The sequence below is a fragment of the Heteronotia binoei genome, chromosome 21 (assembly GCF_032191835.1).
Source record: "Heteronotia binoei isolate CCM8104 ecotype False Entrance Well chromosome 21, APGP_CSIRO_Hbin_v1, whole genome shotgun sequence".
In the NCBI taxonomy this organism is placed as follows: Eukaryota; Metazoa; Chordata; class Lepidosauria; order Squamata; family Gekkonidae; genus Heteronotia; species Heteronotia binoei.
The window spans coordinates 192,401,495-192,425,658 of record NC_083243.1 but is presented as its reverse complement, the minus strand read 5'-3'; the positions used below and the strand labels follow the sequence as shown (position 1 = coordinate 192,425,658).

Below are 24,164 nucleotides of genomic sequence, written 5' to 3'. Positions count from 1 at the left end.
ACCAGAAGTTAAGGGATGGAGAAGGGGAGAGTTTCTGTTTTAGCCCACGCCACAAGAGGAAAGTTTAAAAAGAAAGGTGGAGGGACCCACACACACATTCTTGGGGGAGGAAGAATAAACTTTTATCTCTCCCACAAGTTGCAGGGCTATGGAGACACCCCCAATCCACCCCAGCTGCTCCCTGCCTGAGCCTAGAAGGGAAGGTGAGGAAGAGGCCTGAGTGGGGATGGGCAGGAAGGGAGAAGGGCGAGAATGCAAGCCAGGAAAGCGGAGAGGTGCGTGAGGGAAGAGGGGCAGTGCAGAGGAAGAGGCTGGCCTCCTTACCACAAGCCTCTTTTCTTTCCCCCCGGCCTAGGCGGGCGAGCAGGTGACTGACTGACTGCCATTGGCTCCCCCTACAGCTTGCTGGACAGGTAGGCAGAGGAGCTGCCGCTACTGCCTCTGTTCTCTCTCTCCACACTTGGATCTCAACTAACTTCAACGTGTCAAGTGGGGGGTGCCCAGGAAGGTTGCCCTCTATTAGGTTAGACTGATATTATTAGGAATTGATGTCTGAATTATATTTGTCCTAGTAATTTCCCTATGAATTGAATTGATTTAATGAGTTGGTTGATTAATTGAATGACTACTTGTAAACTGATTATTTTAAGATTGCATAATTTTATTTTATAGTAATCAATTGATTAGATATTTTAGTGAGGAGGGTTAGATTGTTGGGGGAGGGCCCTAACTTTGGAAATCTTGTTTGTCCCCTTTTCACTGTTTATCTAAATTAATTGCCTGATTCGTTAAATCCTTATATTGATTAGATTAGATTTTAAAAATCTATTGTGGGGTGAATTGATGAGTGTAGGAAGGAGGGCTTTGGGCTTAGGCTAGATAGGATTAGGTAGCTATTGGATTCCCGAAAATTCTCTTTCATTTGGTTTTCCCATTGCTGATGTTAGTGGGCATAGCTGGGTCGATAACATTGAGTGGGGGGCATGCAAAGGTTGGGGATACCAGTGAGGGGCAAGGGAGATATAGCAGTGGGACTAGGAGGTATTCTGGAAATAGGAACAGAAGAGATACAGTAATGCTTAGGCCTCTCCCTGCAGACCATTGCCCTGTTTGCTCTGCAGCCAATCTAAGTATACTCCAAAGACATGGGAAGATACCCCATTATTTTTTTACTTTAGATTCCCCATTCCATCGTCGGACTTTTACTCTGGCACGTTTAAATGCCTTTCCATCAACAGTTCTCTTTGGTAGGTTTAGACAGATACCTATCCAAAATAGATTATGTCCATGTGAATTAGGAGTCCTTGATTCTATATCCCATATTATTTTAGAATGTCCTCTCCTAGCCTCACAACATAGACAATTTTTAGCTGAATACCTCCAACACAACGTATTTACTAAATGGAAAACTCTAACCTACTTTTTAGAAGATGTTAATTCCCACATTACTACATGTGTTGCGAATTTCTTAGTAGAAGCCTATAAAATTAAATCTAGGCATACTACTGTATTTTAATTGCTGGGTGTCTACTCTTTATTTGTATCATTGATTGATTTATGTATTGTTCTTACCATACTTCAGGCCTTTGTATCTATTTTTTATTGTGAATCATTATTGCTTCTATGTCAATAAAGGTCTGAATGAACAAAATGGTATACTGCTCAACTATCTTATATGGTTAAGGGAATGACATCCGATTGTTGGCATTGTAAAAAGGAAAAGGGATATTATATACATCTTTGGTGGGAGTGTTCTAAGGTAACTAAATTCTAGCAAAAGATCTTGGAAAAGATGGAGGAAGTATGTAAAGTTAAAGTGGAGTTATCAGGAAAGTGTTATTCATGGGAATTTTGGGGAACTATAAAATAGACAAATAAAATAGAGAAATCCTATCAGGATCTATTTAAAGCTATGATTTTGGCTGGAAAGATGCTACAAAATTGACTATAGACAGATGGAATGGTTATTTATATGAATGGATCCAGTCAGGCATATTGATGATATTAAAACAGGAAAAGCTAGGTGAGGATAAGATTGTGGAAGTTAAGAAGAAGTGGTTTGAGTATATAAGATGGGTGAAAGCAGGGGGGTCAATAACGATATATTGGTTAAACTCCAAATGGTGTGCTTATGGCTACAGATATAAAATAAGGTATTATTACTGGTCATTTTGAGGGGGGAAGGGAAATAAAAAGGAAAAGGGGAAAAAGAAGCATTTGATGTATTGCTGTATGATATATATGCTATGCTATGTAATGTTTGAGTTATATGGAAGCAGGATCAAATACTTCAATAAACTATTTGTTTTTGTTTTTTGGGGGGGGGGAGGAAATATGTGAATCTGAGCATGGAAGTTCAGTTGAGGATCTCTGAGTAAAATAAGAGGAATAAGAAATAATAGTGATACTATGATAGTGTTACCAGCCTACTGTTGGGGGTGGGGTTTTCTCCAGTTTTGGGGCCCCTTACCCATTGGCATGGAGTTGGTTGGCAGGGGGGATTCTCTGCTCCCAAAGAGCTCCATTGGTGCACAACATACCAACTGTGATGACATCATCCAGAAGTGATGTCTGCACTGGGCAAGTCGTGTGGGGGATGCTCTAGCATTTGGGTAAAAAATTCTGTGTTGCAGGATACAAGTAGCCAATGTAGATGAACAGAGAACTCCATGATGCACTAAAGGTGAAAAAGGAAATGTTTAAGAAATGAAGGCAAAGACATACCTCTAAAGAAGAGTATCTGTGGGTTGCTATGCACTGTAGATCAGTCATCAGAGAGGCCAAAGCTCATAGTGAGCTAAAGCTGGCCAGGGAGGCAAGAAAATTTTCTTCAGAAATGTGAAGAGCAAATGCAAGATAAAAGAAGTGATGGGTCTGCTGCTGGATGAAAATGGAGAAATTCTGACAGAGGACAGAGAGAAAGCAGAAAGGCTTAATGCCTATTTTGCCTCAGTTTTCCCCTGAAAAAGAGAATACCGTAGGCTCATCTAGAGATAGCAGTAGGCAAGGCACGGTGTCTGGGTTGCTGGTTGACATGGACAAAGACGTAGTTGAGAAACATGTGGCTGTATTGAATAACTACAAGTCTCCCGGTCAGATGGTATACTCCCAAGAGTGCTCAAAGAACCTTCTAGAGAACTTGCAGACTCTTTGTCCATCATCTTCCAGACCTCTTGGAGGATTGGAGATGTGCCTCAGGACTGGATGAGGGCAGATGTTATCCCACTATTCAAAAAAGGGAGGAGGGATGACCCAGAAAACTACAGACCAGTCAGTCTGACCTCTGTCTCAGGGAAGTTACTGGAGCAGGTTTTAAAAGGATCAGTCTGCGAACATCTAAATGACAATTTGGTGATTTGGGGAAGTCAGCATGGATTTGTCTCTAACAGGTCCTGCCAACCAACCTCATTTCCTTCTTCAATCAAGTGACGACCTTACTGGATTGAAGGGATGCTGTTGATGTTGTTTACCTGAATTTCAGTAAAGCTTTTGACAGCAATCCCCATGATGCTTTGATGGCAGTGCCGAATTTAGGACAAATGAGAACCTGTGCTAGTTAAGTTATGAGGCCCCTTACCTGGGCCCTGAAGGAGATAGGCCCGGCATGCCTACACAGGCAGCCTGGCATACATGCTCAGAAAATTTAGGAGTAGTTAATATTACATGTTATCTGATCAATCATTATTTTCAACAAGTTTTAGGCAAATTTTTGAATTATCAGGGCGCAGCCTCATGGAATGTTTTTTGGGAGTTTTATGGCTAAATTCAGGTCTAGACTGTATGGGCTATAGGTCAGACATGTACATTACAACAAACTTTAAAGTTATTATATATTAACTAAAGCCCCAACCCGCCCAACACTGTCTTACACAGGTCACATGATGAAATAGTCAAATTTGATGAAAAGAGAACAGGCAGAACAGTCATTATGGTCAACATCATGTAATTAAATCTAAACATTACGTAACATTTTAACCTTTGAAGAGTGACAACATTTTTAATCTTAAACTTCATTGAAAATAACAATCTTAAATCATACAATGATGACTGATGAAGAAGTTTATTGGTTACTCAAAACAGTCAGATAATCAAATTGCCATGTTTTCTTATTACCCTGTTAAGGCTATTTACACATTTATGGTAGGTAATTTACCCAAGCTGGAGCACCCAAGGCTGATAATCCTGGGTGACTTCAACGTCCATGCTGATGACCCGTCCTCTAGTCAGGCGACGGACCTAGTGTCTTCCATGGCGACACTGGGACTCTCTCAATTTGTTGCAACCCCCACCCACCAGGCCGGACACATGTTAGACCTGATCTTCGCGGCCGGGATTGTAGTGAGCGATATAACCGCAGAGGTAGTGCCATGGTCGGATCACTTCGCCCTCAAGGCCCGTGTAAATATGCCCCCCCAAACCTGTTTAGGCGAGGAGCCGATTATGGCTCGCCCGCGGAGCCAAATGGACCCGGAACGGTTCCAGATGGCTCTGCGGGACCCCTGGCCCTCTGGCGACTCCCTCGATGGCCTGATTGAGACCTGGAATAGCCGGCTCTCTAGGGCCATCGAGGAGATCGCACCTCGGCGCCCTCTGCAACCTCGGACTAAGCTGGCTCCGTGGTATACCCCGGAATTACGCCAGCTGAAACAAGGCCTTAGACGGCTAGAGAGGCAATGGCGACGTACTCGTGACGAGGCGATTAGAACATCTTATAGGAAGTTTATGAAGTCCTATGAGATGGCAATCAAGGCCGCAAAGAAAACATACTTTGCGGCTAGGATTGCATCTGCAAATTCGCGCCCAGCCCAATTATTTAGAATAATTCGGAATCTGACTACATTGCCTCAAGGCAATTCAAAAGCTAAGGAATTGGAAATTGGCTGTGAGGCTTTTGCGAAATTCTTTGCGGACAAGGTCCAATTGCTCCACCAGGACTGCCCCGCCAATTTGGAGGCAGTAAGTGGACTCGAAGCCCAATGCGTGTCTTCTGATTTAACTCTGGATTGCTTCGACCCGCTCAGCTTGGAGGAAGTCGACAGAATTCTTGCCACTGCACGTTCTACGACTTGCGACCTGGACCCATGCCCCTCCTGGCTAATTAAGGCCTGCCAGGAGGAATTAAGATATCCTATACGGGATATTATAAATCGATCCCTTTCAGAAGGTGTTTTTCCAACACCCCTGAAAGAGGCATTGGTCCGCCCTCTCTTGAAAAAACCATCATCAGACCCGGCCGAATTGGCACACTACCGGCCGGTCTCAAATTTGCCCTTTTTAGGCAAAATTATCGAGAGGGCCGTGGCGGTGCAGTTACAGGAATTTCTGGAGGACGCTTCCGTCCTAGACCCATGCCAGTCCGGCTTTCGCCCGGGCCATGGGACAGAAACAGTCCTGGTCGCCCTCATGGATGACCTCCGACGACAACTGGATCGAGGCGGCTCGGCGGTATTGCTGTTGCTAGACCTATCGGCTGCGTTCGATATGGTCGACCACCGGCTGCTGACCCGCCGCCTCGCCGACGCAGGAATTCGGGGGCTAGCCTTACAGTGGCTCTCCTCCTTTCTTGAGGGTTGGGGACAAAGGGTGGCAATTGGGGGGGAACTGTCTCAGAGGTACCCACTTCATTGTGGAGTGCCTCAGGGAGCGGTTCTCTCCCCGATGCTGTTTAACATCTTTATGCGCCCCCTTGCCCAGATTGCACGGAGGTATGGGCTGGGTTGCCATCAATATGCAGATGACACCCAGCTCTATCTATTGATGGGCGACCGGGCTGGTGATGTCCCTGCAAGTTTGGACCGGGCACTACAAGCCGTGGCTGACTGGCTCAGGCTGAGCGGGCTGAAGTTGAATCCGGCGAAGACTGAGGTCCTTTGCGTGGGCCGCGGCGGACCGGGAGGGGAGATTACTTTACCGGCCTTTGACGGTGCGCCACTGGTACCGGTGCGCAAAGTCAAGAGCCTGGGAGTGCTACTGGAGTCCTCCCTATCAATGGAGGCCCAGGTAGCTGCCACTGCTAGATCCGCCTTCTTTCATCTCAAGAGGGCGAGGCAGTTGGCTCCCTTCTTGGAGCGCACCGATCTAGCAACTGTGATCCACGCAACGGTCACTTCGAGGTTAGACTACTGCAATGCCCTCTACATGGGGCTGCCCTTGTACCGAACACGGAGACTCCAGGTAGTCCAGAACGCGGCGGCCAGGCTGCTGGAGGGACTACCATGGTGGGAGCCTGCACGGCCTGGGCTGTGGAATCTGCATTGGCTGCCGGTTGTATACCGTGTTCGCTATAAGGTGCTGGTTATTACCTTTAAAGCCCTATATGGCCGAGGACCTGCCTACCTAAAGGACCGCCTCTCCCCATATGTACCCCAGAGAGCACTGAGGTCTAGTTCCCAGAACTTACTAACAATCCCTGGGCCAAGAGAAGTTAGGTTGAAGGCTACTAGGGAGCAGGCCTTCTCGGTGATAGCCCCTCGCTGGTGGAACGACCTTCCAGAGATGGTGCGAGCCCTGCGGGACCTGAACCAATTCCGCAAGGCTTGCAAAACATTTCTTTTTCAGTTGGCATTCGAGATAGAACCTGATTAACTAACGAGCAGACACTTAGCCATCTTATGTACATCATGATTACAACATTTTAGCACCTATTTTATATGTTTTATCTATTTTAAATAACCTATTTGTAATTGATATTTAAACTGTTATGTTGTTTTATGTGAATCATGGGACTCCCATGTCTGTTATGTTGTTTTATGTGAATCATGGGACTCCCATGTCTGTTAGCCGCCCTGAGCCCGCCTGGCGGGGAGGGCGGGATATAAAAATAAAATATTATTATTATTATTATTATGTCAAAACATCTTCTTTCGAGCTTTCCTGACTGCAAACTCATCAATGATTTCATCAAAATCAATAAGTAGCAGATTATCATTCTCTATACAGAGAATACTCAGACCAGACAGCTGCTCTTGTGACATTGTTGAATGAAGGTCACTTTTGATCCTTTTCAGTCTGGAAAATGATCTCTCTCCAGAACAGTTAGTTACCATTAAACACAGGAACAATCTGAAAATTGTTTCCACATTTGTTTTATTATCTGGTACATGTCTTGGTGTTTGAAATTTTCTTTTTTGTGCATGAGCCTGTTTGACACACAAGTGGAAAGTCAAGAGTTCATCAACAAAATTGAGATCAACATCCTTTGGATATTCTTGTTCGAGTCTCTTGACTGTCAAGCATCGGTATTTCGAATAACCAAGCACTTGTTTAATACAAAGACTCGTTTATTTGATAATCTGGTACTCGCCCAAGGTCCAATACCTTGGAAGTGATAAGTTTCACACAGTAGAGATTCTTAAAGGCTACCTCAAAAGTAATAGGAGAGATAGCTTCAAACTATAACATACAGATGTGAACTGCAACAGATGTTCAAAGGGTATTATAGACTACTATTATGTGGTTACAACTTCTCCCTGTTCCCAGGCATTCCTGTCTTTCTGATAAGATGTGTGAATGGGAACCGTACGGGGGAGGCGCCTTTCTTCTATCATCAAAGTTACTTGCATATTCTAAATCTTCTACCCAGGGGTGAGAAAGAAAGGAGAGAAAGGAAAGGGGGGGGGAAGGGGGGGTAAACAAGTTTTGAAATGCAACTATGAGAGAGAAGAATTTTAAGGCAAAGAGGAAATGGCTTCCAATACCTATATTGATTTAATACACAGAAATATCATGTTTGACATTGACACCATGGAGAATTTGTTCCTTCATTGCTTGCAGATCAGTTAAAAACGAAAAATTGTCTTATACACAGTAGCTCTTATACACTTATACGCAGTAGCTCTTCTCTTCAAATTTGAGTGAAGAGCATCAATTACAGGGATAAATGAATGTATCCTAAACTTATCTCTTGGAGGAATTTCATCCAAGGCTTCAGTTGCACTGCCATTATCGTGTTGTCATTTTTGCACTTTACACCATCTTTGGAGAGCTTTGTACTCTACATCAGGTAGAGTAGTTTTTCTTTGCTCCTCAATTTCATCAAAAATTTTCCCGTGTGCTGGAAACAAATTGCAGAAGTGAACTGTATTGGTTTTCATATGTGGTCAATGAAATCTGTGCACTTTGAAGGGCATTACTTACTTTGTGAAACTGCTCAAGCAAACCTGTCCATAGATGAAGCATGAACACAAATTCAAATTCTTCCATTTTCTGCAAAAGATTTTGAGCTTGTCATCTAGTATCACCCTTTTCAGTGTCATTCATCATCATGGATGTGACTGAGTGCTTCAACAATGTGTGCATAACTTTCACTGATGGCTGTTGTAGCTCTGGAATGGGCCTCCCATCTTGTGTCAGATAAATGTTGCTAAACTTTTTACTCTGGTGGCAAGAAGTTTTTCAGCACTGCCCACCGTCTTGTAGAGGCAGTGAATAAGCAATGATGTTAATTTACCACGGCAAAGAAATTCACTGCATCCAGGCAAGTCAACTGCAGCTCTTTCAACAAGATTTAGGGAATGTCCAACACAGGGAATAAATTTTACAAACATATTCTTTTCTAGAATTTTCTGTTGAATGCCATAATACTTTCCAGCCATGTTAGCTGCATTGTCATATGATGGACCCCTGCATTTACTGAAATCAATTTCCAGTTCTTCAAAGAAGTTCAGTATCAGTTCAGCCATTCCTTGACCTGTGTGATTCTTCAGTTCAATAAATGCCAAAAATCGTTCAACTCGTATTCCATCAAGGGGAGAAACATATCTAACAATTACAGTGAGTTAATCAACATTGGAAACATCAGGTGTTGAATTGACTGATACACTAAATACCCTGCTTCTTTGATATCTTTCACTATTTCTTCAAGCACTTTTTTAGCCATTATCTGGGTAACTTCTTCACATATGGTCTTGGATAGGTATGATGAATGGCCAGATCCTTTATTTCCATACTGGTTTATGTGGGCACATAAAAAGGGAGCAAATGTGGCAATCAATTCCAGCAAACCGAGAAAGTTTCCATTTTTTGGAGAGCCAATCATCATCTCCTCTAAAAGCCAATCTATGTTCTGCCAACAGACAAATCACTGCCATCACTCATTGAAGTACATGCCTCCAGTATTCCTGTTCTGCTTTGATTTGCTCATCAAGCTTTATTGTCAATGTGGTCCATAAATCTACATCATTCTTGACAATGAAATCAGTAGAAGAGCAAACACTCGCTTCTGTACATTTAGTGGGGGAAACTAAAGCTTCTGTGTCTGTGGATCTACTGGTACTTGGAGTTACTAACAAATGTTTCTGGGTGGCACTGGTACTTGGATTTACTAAAAAATGTTCCTGGGTGCCACTAGTACTAAGTCTTATTGACAAGTATTCCTGGGTGCCAAGTAACGCATCTGAATCTTCTGCATCTGCAGTTGAACTTGTTTGTTTCGGGTATGCAAAGCCAAATGATGTGATTGGCTTTAAATGTTTGACTATATCTTTTTGTTCTTTTTGATGTTTTCTTTTACTTGCGCCACTTTCATATCATCTACTCAGTGTTAGGATTAAAAAGCTGGAGCAGTAATACCAATTGTCTGGATTCGATTCTGGAAAGAGAGCGAGTTGGTGTTTAACACCTCATCAGCACCTAAGCAGGTAATATCAAGGCAAACTATGGTATGGAAGCTCTAAAGTATCGAAAGTTCTAAAGTATATATTAATAAAGCTAACTAAAAATTAACCCATAAATAAATATAATTATAGATAAGTGTGTGTATATATACACATTCAATATAGGTAAGAGCAACGCTCGCATCTTTGTTTTCTGATATTGTTGGAATTCATAGCTCATCTAAGCGGAGGTCCTGTTTGATTCATGTCACGTGAACAGCGTGTTTTCACCCACTGATAGAACGTACCATATACACAACTTTCCAACAGACAAAATAACTCATTGTATGCTATTGTAATCGGGGTGATCTACTTGAATTTTTCAGATATAACGAATTTGTGTAGACCACAGGCAAATCCATGTGCATATACAAAAGCTGTGTGGACATGCACAAACACATACAGAACAGAACACACACACATAAATAGAGAGAGGGAGAGAGAGGAAGATAGAGGAGAGAGGCACACACACACCTGTTTGAGAAAACCGCTCGAAAACTGTTGCTGTCTATGGCACATAACTGGAAGCGTTCACATGCACACATGCTCAAAGGCACACATACTCTCCCTTACCCTCTGTATCCCCCTATCACCAAATGATATCGCCGCTCGCACTAGGCAACAGGAAAACATCACACATGGCAGACTGTATTTATGAATTGAATGCTGCTAGCCGCTAAACTTGAGATTTTCACCAATACAACAATATTTTTAATGTTATATTGTGTAAAATTTTATGCTGAATCGTTCAATGTCTTTTCTGATATTGAATGATGAGCTTTTCTTGCTAAAAACGGCAATTGTTTTCGCCACTTGCTATCAAGCTACGCATATGGAGCAGCTTTTAAATTCGTTATATTTGAAAAGTTTAAGTAGATCAACCTGATTTTAGGTTACTAATATTTGCAAAAGCTTATGCTGAATCGATGGAGATATTTTAATGCATTTCAGCAGGATTTTGAAAAAAAATTGGAAGGAAGATGGGGGTTCCCTGGCCAATGGGGCCCTATGCTTAAGCACATCTAAGCACAATGGTAAATCCAGCACTGTTTGATGGGCAAACTAGAGGAATGTAGACTGGAATCTAGGACACTTAGGTAGATAGGGAGCTGGTTGGAGAACTGCACTCAAAGAGTAGTTGTCAATGGCATTTCATCTGAATGGAGGGAGGCGTCCAGTGGGATGTCACTGGGCTCAGTTCTGGGCCTGGTACTTTCCAATATTTTTATCAATAATCTAGATGAGGGTGTGGAGGGGCAACTCATTAAATTTGCTGAGGACACAGGATTGGGAGGGGCAGCACACACATCAGAAGACAGAGATAGAATTCAATGAGATCTGAATGTACTGAAAAAGTGGGCGGATGTGAACAAGATGCAATTTAACAAGGATGCATTCTAGACCCACAGCCATGAGGAGGCCACCTGACTTTTTGCAAGGACCTACCTGCCCTCCCAACTTGCCTCTTGACTCCCCACCACTCAGATCACGTGCCGAAGGGGCAGCTGAGGCAGCCTCTGATGCAATTTAAAGTGCGTGGTGATCAGCTGATCAGTGGGGCCTTTAAATGGTGCGAGAGGCTGGCACTGCTTCTGCTGCCCCTCCTGCATGGGTGGAGAGGCAGTGGGGAGAGGAGCCATATGAGGCCACTGTCACTGCCTGACTCCTTCCTTCTCCTTCACACACAGAAGGGGTGGCAGAAGGGAAGGGAATCATGCCAGGGTTGCCTCAGCTGCCCCTCCACGAAACCTGGGAAGGTGTTCTTGTCCTGGTCAGACGTTATTCAGGTTGGAAAGCCATTATTGTGAAGAATATTGATGGTACATCAGACCAGCCATATAGGCATGCTCTGGTGGCAGGAATTGACTGCTACCCATGCAAAGTGACAGCCAGTATGGACAAGAAGATCGCCAAATGGTCCAAGATCAAGTCATTTGTGAAAGTCTATAATTACAACCACTTGATGCCCACAAGGTATTATGTTGATATTCCCCTGGACAAAACTGCTGTCAACAAGGAAGTATTTAGGGACCCTGCACTGAAACACAAGTCATGGTGAAAAGTGAAATCTGAAGAACGATTCAAGACAGGCAAGAACAAGTGGTTTTTCCAGAAGCTGAGATTCTAAACTGCATGTAGCTGAACCAATAAATTATTTTGAAAAACCACCAAAAAAAAAGAAGAAAAAGGAAAAGAAGGATTTGGGCAGAATGGAGCAGTGCACAGGAGAGCAACAAGAATGATCAGGGGCCTGTAGACCAAGCCCTATGAGAAAAGGCTAAAGGACTTGGGTGGAAAGTTCAGTCTGGAGAAGAGGAGGTTGAGGGAGGACATGAATTGCTGTCTTTAAGTATTTGAAGAGCTGACAGAAGAGGGCAAGGAGCTGTTCTTGTTGGCCGTGGAGGAGAGGACTCAAAATAATGGATTTAAATTAAGGGTGGGAAGGTACCAGCTGGATATTAAGAAAAACCTTTTTACAATAAGTGTTGTTCATCTACCTAGGGAGGTGGTGAGCTCCCTCACATTGGCAGTCTTTAAGCAGTGGCTGGACAAACAATTTTCAGAGATGCTCTGGGTGGATCCTGCATTGGACTAGGTGGCCTGTGTGATCCCTTCCAACTCTATGATACTATCATAAATACAAATATCACTACAGCACTGCAGAAACTCTTACACAAGCAATTACAGAATAGCACTAACTTTTCAAGAAGTTTCAAGGTGCTCTCTCATTAAGACTATAGCAACTTAGCTATATACAGAAGTTTTGTTTTGTTTTTAGCACGGTCAGGTTGTTACATTCTATGAGAAACCTACTTATACCTGCAACAAATGCAGACAATCTTTCTTCAACCATAGGCCCACATTCACAAACAGGTATTGCTCTTCTAAAAAATGCATTAAGCTATCAGAATCAGCACCAGCTTTTCTTGTGACCCGGTACTGAGGCTTCTGTGGCCCGGTACTGGGTCACAACCCTGCAAATGGGAAACACTGTCTTAACCCATCACAGCTTCAGTAAAACTGATCTGAGAGGTCAAATTCTCTTCCAATTTGCCTAGAGTTGCAGAAGGAATAATCTCTGATTCTGATAGCTTAATGCATTCAGAGGGTTTGTGTGTGTGGGTGTGGGTGTGGGTGTGGGTGGGTGTGGGTGTTTGGTATGATTTCCTTTAACATTGAAGATTCCTTCAGCTTCATGACTAAATAATTTTAGTTGGTGGCTTTTTGGCCCAACTTCATGCTATGTGGGAAATCCCACTTTTTTGAAAAAGCAGTTGTGAGTGACTTTGATATTAAGCAAAGTCATCATGAGGAGCTAAATATGGTAAATTACAAAGCAACATTGCAGGATCACACCTCAAAGAACAAACCACTATTAAGAAAAATTATTGGAGGCCATCTCTTGCTAGTATCGTCACCTTGGACAAAACTATAAAACCTTTAAGTTACTTTGACAAGCTTTTGGAATACCTGTACTAAAAGATACATCAGCAAAAATAAAGCAAGGTGGATAAAGCAAATAAAGCCAGGACTTTTTTTGGTAGAAAAAGCCCAACGGGAACTCATTTGCATATTAGGCCGTATGCCCTGACATCACCATGGTTTCACACAGGCTTTTCTGGTAGAAAAAGCCCAACAGAAACTCATTTGCATATTAGGCCATACGCCCTGACATCACCATGGTTTCACACAGGCTTTTCTGGTAGAAAAAGCCCAATAGAAACTCATTTGCATATTAGGTCACACCCCCTGACACTAAGCCAGCTGAAACTGACACTGCCAGCCAGAACTGCGTTCCTGTGCGTTCCTGCTCAAAAAAAAGCCCCGAATAAAGCAATGCATTTTATAATAGGCTGTAAAGCAAGAGTAAGTTAGTATTTTCAAGCTCCATTATGTTAAAATGCAACCATATGTAGGCATTCTAGAATTCTCTAGGTTTTCTATTGCATCAACAAAACTTGAGCTAGCACCAGTACTGGTGGCAGCCCACTTTTCCTCTGCTGTTGAGAGCAAGAGCAATTTGTTAATGAGTCTGAGACCATCCATCATCTCAGATGCTCTAAAGTGAGGCACATTTGGACTCGGAATGGAAGTGAACAACAAGCCAAAATCAATATAGATTCCAATTTCACTAAGTGATTCTGATTATGACTCATCCCACAGGAAGCCAAATCCAGCCACTTTATGATGGGGCACAGATATAAACCCAGCTCTTTCCAGGGAAAGCTAAAGCTGTAACAATTCACAGGTTAATAAGTAATTGACTTTTTAAACTATTCAGCTGAAGAAATAAATGAGTTCTTGCCACAGTCTTGCTGAAAGGCTCAAAGTAAGGAAGGCTCCGATGGTCCCCCCAAAATAATGCTTAAAAAAACCCCTCATGAACCACAGATGTAAGCATTTTTCTTGAAGCAGTTCAGGAAATTCATTCTTAAATGCATGCACACTGCATTTGGGTTACAGATTATTCAAAGGCACAAGTCTGAGAAGATGGAAGCATGTTTTGGAAGGAGGAAGATTCATTCAGAATCTTTTAAAATTATCATAAAGCAGAACAGAAATTTTACAGAAGGAATCATATATAGAGAAATCATATATATGTATACTAGCAATAAGGCCCATTGGGAAGAAAAATACAAAAATTTCCCAAAATTTTCTGTAGGGGAATTGACCTGACTTCAGCTTTTCATCTCCTCTCCCCTCCCTGCTGCTTCTACCTAGGAAAAATACAGTCTTTCTCCACAGTGGAGACCAAAGCAAGAGGGAAGTGACCTCAGCTTTGCAGTCCAGCCTGCAAAGCAGCTGATCTCTGCCATCTGGAGAGCAGTTCTAAGTGATCTCCAGCCCTCCACTGAAGATTGGTAACAATGGTTTCCCAGGAGGAAATGACTGGTTTAGAGGTGGAGGCTATGACATTGGTCTGAGGTCTCACCACTCCTCAAACCCACCCTCTTCAGGTTTCACTCCTCAAATCTTCAGGACTTCCCCAACCTGGAGTTGGCAACCCTATCTCCTTTCCAGCCAACCAACAACCTATCTTTAGCTGCACCTCTCACTTCAGCTTTACATCTCCTCCCCCTCCATGCAGCCTCTATTTAGGAAAAGTACAATCTTTCTCTGCAGAGAGGACCAAAGCAATTTATGTACATCATTCTCCTCTCCCCCTTTTCATCTGCACAACAGCCCTGTGAAGTAGGTTAGGCTGAAAGTCTATGACTGGTCTGAAATCAACAAGTAAATTTCCACAGCAAGAACCTGGGTCTGGCAGGTTGGAGGTGGAGTGTCTCTGTATGTCAGAGAGGGTATACAGTCCAGTAAGATTGAGAAGGTAAGAGAATTAGATTCCCTTCTAGAAATGCTATGGGCCGAAATAGTGGGCCCAAAAGGAAGTTTAACTCTGGGAGTTTACAATCAGTTTGCATTGGATCAAAAGATAGAGAATGATTATAAAATGATGAAAGAATTAAAGATAGCAGCTAAAAGTAAAAACTGTGTCATAATAGGTGATTTTAACTACCTGCAGATTGATTGGGTCAATATGTGTTCTGGTCGGGAGAAAGAGATTTAGTTTCTAGACACTCTCAATGACTGTGCTATGGAGCAGATGGTCACAGAACCTACCAGGGGTGGTAGGACTTGTGCATTAGGACTTGGTCCTAAGTAATGCCCAAGACCCAGTGAGAGATGTAAAAGTGATTGCACCGCTTGGGAGCAGTGACCATAATGTTGTTGATTTACCATTTGTATAAATAGGGAGTTGGCCAAACAGACCAACACAACCACTTTTAACTTTAAAAGAGGTAAATTTTCTGAGATGAGGAGGCATATGAAGAGGAAACTGAAAGGAAAGTTAAATAGGATTAAAACTCTTGGGGAAGCTTGGAGGCTATTTAAAACTACAATCCTAGAAGCTCAGATAAAATATATACCACAAGTCAGGAAAGTCACAAATAGGTATTTTTTTAAAAAGCCTGCATGGTTAACAAACAAAATAATGGAAGCTGTAAAAGGTAAGAAGGATTCCTTTAAGTGGTGGAAAGCTAGTCCAAGTGAGGTTAATGAAAGGGAACACAAGCTGTGGCAAATAAAATACAAGACTGTGATCAGGCAGGCAAAAAGGGACTATGAGGAGCATATTGCAAAACACATAAAGACCAACAATTAAAATTTCTTCAAATACATTAGAAGCAGGAAACCAGCCAGGGAGGCAGTGGGGCCCTTGGATGACCAAGAGGTAAAAAGATTGCTGAAGGATAATGGGGAAATGGCTGAGAAGCTGAATGCATTTTTTGCCTCCGTCTTCACTGTGGAAGATGAGAAGTGTCTGCCCACTCCTGAACCGCTGATTTTGGGAGGGGTGTTGAAAGACCTGAGTCAGATTGAGGTGACAACAGAGGAGGTCCTACAACTGATAGACAAATTAAAAACTGATAAGTCACCAGGCCTGTATGGTATACATCCAAGAGTTCTGAAAGAACTCAAAGGTAGACTTGTGGATCTCCTGACAAAAATATGTAATCTTTCATTGAAATTTGCCTCTGTTCCTGAGGACTGGAAGGTAGCAAAAAAAAGGGTTCCAGAGGAGATCCAGGAAATTACAGGCCAGTCAGTCTGACTTCAATACCAGGAAAGTTGGTGGAAACCGTTATTAAAGAGAGAATTAGTAGGCACACAAGTTATTGAGGAAGACTCAGCATGGGTTCTCTAAGGGAAGATCTTGTCTCGCTAACATGTTAAGAGTTCTTTGAGGGGGTGAACAAATGTGTGGACAAAGGGGACCCAATAGATGTTGTTTACCTTGACTTCCTGAAAGCGTTTGATAAAATTCCTCATCAACGGCTCCTACGTAACAAGAGTCATGGGTAAAAGGACAAGTCCTCTTGTGGATAAAAAACTGGCTAATTAATAGGAAACAGAGAGTGTAAATAGGAAACAGAGAGTATAAATGAGCAATTTTCACAGTGGAGGGTGGTAAGCAGTGGGATACTGCAGGGCTCAGTACTGGGCTCAATGCTTTTTAAGTTGTTCGCTAATGATTTGGAGTTGGGAGCGAGCAGTGAAGTGGTTAAGTTTGCAGATGACACTAAATTGTTCAGGGTGGTGAGAACCAGAGAGGATTGTGAGGCACTCCAAAGTGATCTGTCGAGGCTGGGCATGGCAAATGAGGTTCAATGTGGCCAAGTGCAAAGTAATGCACATTGGGGCCAAAAAGCCTAACTATAAATACAAGTCGATGGGGTGTGAACTGGCAGAGACTGACCAAGAGAGAGTTCTTGGGGTTGTGGTAGTTAACTCACAGAAAATGTCAAGACAGTGTGCAACTGCAATAAAAAGGCCAATGCTATGCTGGGAATTATTAGGAAGGGAAGTGAAAACAAATCAGCCAGTATCATAATGCCCCTGTATAAATCGATGGTGCGGCCTCATTTGGAATACTGTGTACAATTCTGGTCACCACACCTCAAAAAAGTAATTATAGCATTGGAAAAAGTCCAGAAAAGAGCAACTAGAATGATTAAAGGGTTGGAACACTTTTCCTATGAAGAAAGGTTAAAACGCTTGGGGTTCTTTAGCTTGGGGAAACATCGTCTGAGGGGTGACATGATAGAGGTGTACAAGATTATGCATGGGATAGAGAAGGTAGAGAAAGAAGTACTTTTCTCCCTTTCTCACAATACAAGAACTCATGGACACTCAATGAAATTGCTGAGCAGTCAGGTTAAAATGGATAAAAGGAAGTACTTCTTCACTCAAAGGGTGATTAATACATGGAATTCACTGCCAAGGAGGTGGTGGCAGCTACAAGCATAGACAGCTGCAAGAGGGGATTGGATAACCAAAGGGAGTAGAGGTCCATCAGTGGCTATTAGCCACAGTGTATTGTTGGAAGTCTGTCTGGGGCAGTGCATTCTTGGTGCTTGAGGGGTCACAATGGGAGGACTTCTAGTGTCCTGGCCCCACTGGTGGACCTCCTGATGGCACTTGGATTTTTTGGCTACTGTGTGGCACAGAGTGTTGGACTGGATGGGCCATTGGCCTGATCTAACATGGCTTCTCTTATGTTCTTATACTTTGGAGGGTGGACTCTATGGCATTATATTCAGCTGAGGTCTCTCCCTTTACTGACAGAACCAAGCTCTGTTGCCTAGCAACAGCCACTATCTAGCACCTTCCCCAGTAGGCCAATCCTCATCTATCCTGGCATGAGCCTGAGGGAGGGAGTGACAGGAAAGAAGTGGCCACTCTGGCAGCGTGAGGCCTTGACGCCTAGTTGCATTACCACCTTTGTGCCCTGTCTCTTCACCATCTCCTCACCGCTGCTGCCTACTTTGTCTTCCGATTGCCACAGAGAGTGGGCATGTGACAGTGGCCAGGAGAGAGGAATGGATTCAACTAGTGGAATGCAGCAGAACTTGAGTGGTGGTTGACAGACCAATGGCTGATGGAGTGCACACCACAACCAATGGAAGAGCTGGAAAATGCCAATATGCTTGGCTACACACACACATGCTATCTTGTCTCACTAACCTGTTCACCTATTCTATCTTGCCTCACTAACCTATTCACCATATATATATGGTGAATAAGGTTGGCCAGCCTCCAGGTAACACCTGGAGATCTCTTACCATGGCCGGTGCATGGGAATAGGCCAAGTAGGCGGCCACCTAGGGCACCACCAGGCCTAGGGGTCACCGCCAGGCATCCCCCCACGCAGCATGTGTGCTCCTTGGAGTCTGCCTTCCCCAATGGAAGCAATCTCAGAAGAGATTGACCCATATATTCAAGGCAAGGGTGCAGGAGTTCAATGACTTACATGAACTTTGTAGATAATGATATCTTGGAGTATAAAATAACTTAGAGTGTTACAAAAAGTCTGAGGAAGATCACATGGTGGAAAAGCGGAAAGAAAAAATGGCACTCGGGTGGAAAGATAAAAGTAAATGGTCAATAGAAATCTGGCACGACTATTTGTTTGATTACATACAGTCTGACATCGTGGCAGCAATCAACAAGGATTCCACGTGGGAAGATAAAGTCAAGGAAATCGAGATCAGATGGAACCCTTATTTAGAATGGATCTCAGGAGAAACAAGGAAGGACATTCGATGGAAGATCAAGACTTTGTGCCCTTGGCTGAGGGGGAGAGAAGATGGGGAGGCTTGGGGGGGGGGAGGGTTATTTGTAATTCCAACATTCATATGTTGTAATGGTCAATTGTACAAGAGTCAATAAAACATAAAAATATTTATTAAAAAAATGGCACTCTTTGAAATCACCAGAGATGGCTCATTAATGGAAGGAAATATGCTGTATGAAACCCATCCCTTATCGCTTTACTAGAAATCAGGCCATCAACAAAAAACATCCAGTTTAGAACGGTAATGTGAAAAAGGCCATAATTATGTCATATGTGTAATTAAATTCAATGTTATCATATCTTTGGAATGAAAACACTGGACATTTTATGGCAATGTTTTCTAGACCTTGACTGCATGTCAACAAAGGAACCCATTCATAAATACACATACGTTAAGATAAGTTCTTGCTCTCATTCAGCATAGAAATTGCTTAGTTCTCAAACAGATTTTTACCAGAAATAAAATGTTCCATATCACTGTACCACCAAAGAATAGTACGGACGTATTATCAGCATGTGTGTGAACCAGGAAGACAGTTCTCATAGCAACTGTGTTCATTAGATATTCCTCCCTCCTCCAAACTGTACTTTCAAAATTATTGTTCTGCTAGGCTGGGTTTGTTCATAACAGAAGCAGAACAATTGTTCTAGGCAGAACACAACAAACTTGTTGTTCTATAAAAAAAAAATTGTATCTTGCAATATTAAGAATTTCTCAAAGTTCTGGCAGGGGTTAAAAATTTAAGATGCTTCAGATTTTTTTGTGCAAGCATGCAGTGCTTATAAAGTCCTCCCTCACTTATTACAATTTGCTGGACAGGTAGAAAGATTCTGTGCAGAATATGTGAAATGGAGCTCATGGGAAGAAACTGTTATATACAAAGGAATGCAGACAATGCTAAAAACTCATCATCCCATGAGCCCATCCAAGACCCCTTCTAATTCAGCCTTCCCAGATACTTCATTACAACATGTTCTGCACAGAGAAAGGACTAAACCATTTAAAAAACAACAGCAACAGAATTTGAGATTGCCAACATCCCAGCCTCTGTTTCAGATAACAGGTTCAGTGCTTGCATCACAAATCTGACAATACATAAAAATAAACAGGAATCTTGTGTCATTAAAAACTAACACAATTTTATTCCAGCATAACGCTTTGTGGACTAGTGGGCTCTAGTTTATGAAATATTAAGTTGGAATAAAACTCTTTTCGTTTTGAAGGTTCTGTTTATTTTTGCTGCAACGGACTAATGTGGTTTCCCTTTTGGAACTGATAGTGGCACAGAATCTCTCCAAAGTCTTGGCTGTTTTGGTTTTACTAATGGGGTGCGGGGACTGGACAGTAAGCTTGTACGGGAGTGTGCCTTTACAGAATTAAAAGCATAGCTCTAAATTGAAACAAAAATGCTCTTGGAAATGTTCCTCCAACAGAAAATAGCACGAAGGAGAAAGAATATGTAGTTTCAGGAGGGTAGTTGTGTTGCTAGGCAGTAGAAGAGCTAGATTTGAGACCAGTATCACATTAGAGACCAACAAGATTTTCAGCTAGAAGCTTTCAAGAGTCAAAGCTACCTTAATCAGATAGGAATATGTAGTATCTCAAGTATATCTTGGATTAACTATGAATATGTTATTAGTAAAAAAAAAAAAAAGTACAGGAAGATTAGTCAGCTACTTCCATGTTGTTTCCTAGGATTTCTGCTTGAACTTGATTAAAATATTGCTTTGTTGGATCAGACCACCTAATCCAGCATTCATTTCTCCTTGCAATCATGAGCAAAGCATCAAGAGATAATAATCCACAGTTCTTTGCCCTCGCACCATCTGATAATCTGAGTATCATCTTTTGAACACAGAGTTCATTGTTATTCATTATGCTGAAAGATCTGTCCTTCTTCAATTGGTCTTATTATTTTAATACTTTTCTGCGACAAAACTCTGCCTCTCCTTAATTGCTACATTTCACTTTATGTGAACAATACTAATGCATCTCCCATGCTGCACACGTTGTAAGGTTGTAAGGAAGGCATGACTCACAAGAGCACAGATGTTGATACAGTGATCATTTTGCTTGGGAACTTATGCTCCTTCGTTCTGATTTAATACAAGATGCAAAGCTTGTGAGACTTTAAACCCACATAATGAGCAAAAAAAGAAGAGATGTAAAATGTGGTGTAATCAAACCAAAATAATCTGTAGCAAACTGTCACTTTGAGCACTGAATATACACATTAGTGAGCCAAATAAAATGAAAATGAAATGAAATATTCTGTGGTGATTCATGGAATACTTTCATTAATTGCTTCCTCTAACACTTTATTTCCCCAGAATGCATGCAAACTAGAACACATTCTGCTTTAGAACCTCTGAGGTCAACTGCTCTTGGAATGCGATCAGAACTCACATGAATATTACAAGTACCATTTGCCCAAAGGGAAATCTGCTTTTTCATGCATTGTTAGACCTGTGACCACATCAAGCGCAAGTTATATAGATGAAAATTAAAGCTTCAGAAGTCTGCAGATGGTGCATGGTGCAAGTGGGGAGCTTAACAGCCCTCTCGGTGTGGCAAGGTATGTCTTCGAGACAAAACAAAACAATGGCAGCATTGAAAAACCTGACCTGCTTGACTTCTGCCTGCAGGTGCCGGAGCTGAAGGCACTGTTCTAGCCGCTTGTGTGTCTGGTCAGCATTGTGCTCCAGCTCATGCTGCTTCTCATGAAGGAACTCCAGCAGCTCTTGTACTTGTGTTGCTAAATCAATGTCCTTTTCACAGATCAATTCAATGCCTGTAATGAAATAAATGTCCTCAGATGGAAAAGCCGACCTGTATACCACCTCAATACAACAAAAAGATACCTGTAAAAATGCTGTGATCTGTATCAACCATCTTACTTTTTCCATTGGTAACTTATTTCAGACAAACCCTTTCACATTTGCAGATATTGGATTTATATCCTGCCCTCCACTCCGAAGAGTCTCAGAATGGCTCACAATCTCCTCTACCTTCCCCCCCCCCCCACAACAGTCGCCCTGTGAGGTGGGTGGGGCTGGAGAGGGCTCTCATAGCAGCTGCCCTTTCAAGGACAACCTCTGCCAGAGCTATGGCTGACCCAAGGCCATGCTAGCAGGTGCAAGTGGAGGAGGGGGGAATCAAACCCGGTGCTCCCAGATAAGAGTCCACACACTTAACCACTATACCAAACTGGCTCTGTAAAGCACTGAGAAGTTCATTTTCTAGCTGCTAGAATCTAGCAAATCACACATCTTCTTTGCAGCTAATGTCAGTAGAAAAAAGTTAGAAAAAAGTTTATATTTTGCCTATATGCTAAGTGACTATTTTTAATCAATACCCCTCTTCAATCAGACTGCTTCTTAATCAAAGAAAAGGGGGGAAATCTCTTCCAGATTTCCTGTACTTGACTGATCATATGAAACAGAGAGCACAGGTTAAATTCACAACAAACAATTCATTGAGTCATGCGGATTAGAATGACATCGTTCATTTGCACTAAGTAATCAGACTAAAGAAAAGAAAAATGGAGAGGACTGATCCCCAAATAAGAAAGGACTCTGAATTAACGAATTTCACAAGACCCAGACTGATTGGTTCAGTGTGACCATTCATGTTTTTTATACATTTGTAGCCCTCTGCTCACAACCTGAGTTCAATCCCAGCAGAAGCTGGTTCCGAGGTTGGTAAAATGAGTACCCAGCTTGCTGGGGGGAAAGTGTAGATGATGGGGGAAGGCAATGGCAAACCACCCGTAAAAAGTCCACCGTGAAAACGTTGTGTAAGCAACATCACCCCAGAGTCAAAAATGACTGGTGCTTGCACAGGGACTACCTTTTTCTTTATAGTATGCTTGGGATCAAGAATTAAAGCTCGATTGCAGTGGAGAACATAAACAATGTGTAGGCTATGCACTCCCTTCAGGTGACTATAAATTGTTAAACAATATCTGCACCTATCTGTATGTGTAAAGTGCTATGAAGTCTCACATGGATACCTGAAAATTCCTTATATGGAATCATACCCTTGGTCTGTCAAGATCATTATTGTCTACTCAGATTGGCAGAGCTCTCCAACATTCTTCACATCACTCACAATCTGATCCCTTTTAACTGGAGATGGTGTAGACTTAGAGTGAACCTGGAACCTTCTGCATGTCAAACAGATGTTCTACCACAGCCCTTCCCTCAGCCAATTTATGGTGATTCCATAGAGTTTTCAAGGCAAGTGATTAAGCAGAGATGGTTTGTCATCACCTTCCTCTGCAAAGTCTTCCTTGGTGGTCTCCCATCCAAGTACCAACCCTGCTTAGTTTCCAAGATCTAATGAGAATGGGCTATACTATACCATTCCACATCTCCTGCACTTATCTAAGCATACATTATCTAAGTAAATTACTAAAAAGCAGAAACTGATTTTAAAATTGAGGATCAGCTATCCTATATATTGCTACTAGAGATGGGCATGGACCAGGAAAACAGAGGTTCATGTTAGTTCATGGTTCATTTGATTGCACAAACCATTAACTTAGATAAACTTTTTTATTTCCCAAACTGGCTCATGGTTTGTTTGGTGGGAAGTGGTAGAACAGCCACCTCACAAATTAGAGATGCCAAACTCACAGAGAGTCTTCAGCAGGCTCTCCTCCACCCACCCTCCAAGTTTGGCAAAGACTGAATTTGGAATGTCCAAGTTATAATCCCCCAAAGCAGGTATCCCTAGGAAAGTTCAGCTCTAGTTTTAGGTTCAGGTCCTTGAAACCACAACAAGGAACACCTTCCCAGCTGGGAGAGATATTTTAAAAATTCTCCCACTGTGTGGAGCAAAAAAGAGTCCCTCAAAGCCTTCCCTAAATCAGTTATGCAGCAAACAATTCTGCTCTCATGACAACTAACTCTTCTCTCTTTGTGCTGCAAAGTGAAAGCAGCTGAGTCAGGGTTTGGTATTATACTGTTATATAATCTAATCCCATAGAGCAGAATGGGAACTCCGTGGTTGGCTCCCAGAGCTGCCAATCAAGCTATAGACAACCACTTTGGGTATTTCTAGGACTATTCCATAAGTCCACCCCCAGAGTTGCCTAGGAATTGATTGAATCAGTGTCTGGGGAACAAACAGCAAAAGCGAACCACCCAAAACTCCATGAAAAAAAGGCGGTTCATTTTTGGTTCGGGAATGACATGACCATATAAACTACAAACCAGCCCAGTTCATTTTTTTTGGTTCATGCCTATCCCTAACTGCTAAAGCTATCTCTGTTAAAACACTAGAAGAAAACCTAGACAAAGCAATTGATTGTGAGGCCAGTACAACTCTAGTTAAGTGAGTGCCAGTGTAATTATTTTATCTATGCAAA

The 24,164-nt window shown here is 42.4% G+C and overlaps 1 protein-coding gene and 1 pseudogene across 5 annotated transcripts in view; one reads left to right on the top strand and one right to left on the bottom strand.

The window, feature by feature from the left end:
* The window catches only part of KALRN (kalirin RhoGEF kinase), an 837,912-nt gene that overhangs the window by 322,251 nt on the left and 491,497 nt on the right, over positions 1-24,164 (bottom strand). For all 5 annotated transcript variants that reach the window (XM_060262792.1, XM_060262795.1, XM_060262793.1 and 2 more), the window contains exon 15: positions 21,418-21,584. In XM_060262792.1, coding sequence (XP_060118775.1) covers positions 21,418-21,584 — 167 coding nt within the window. The remainder of the gene's footprint in view (positions 1-21,417; positions 21,585-24,164) is intronic.
* LOC132588883 (large ribosomal subunit protein eL27-like) lies at positions 11,368-11,818 on the top strand (annotated as a pseudogene).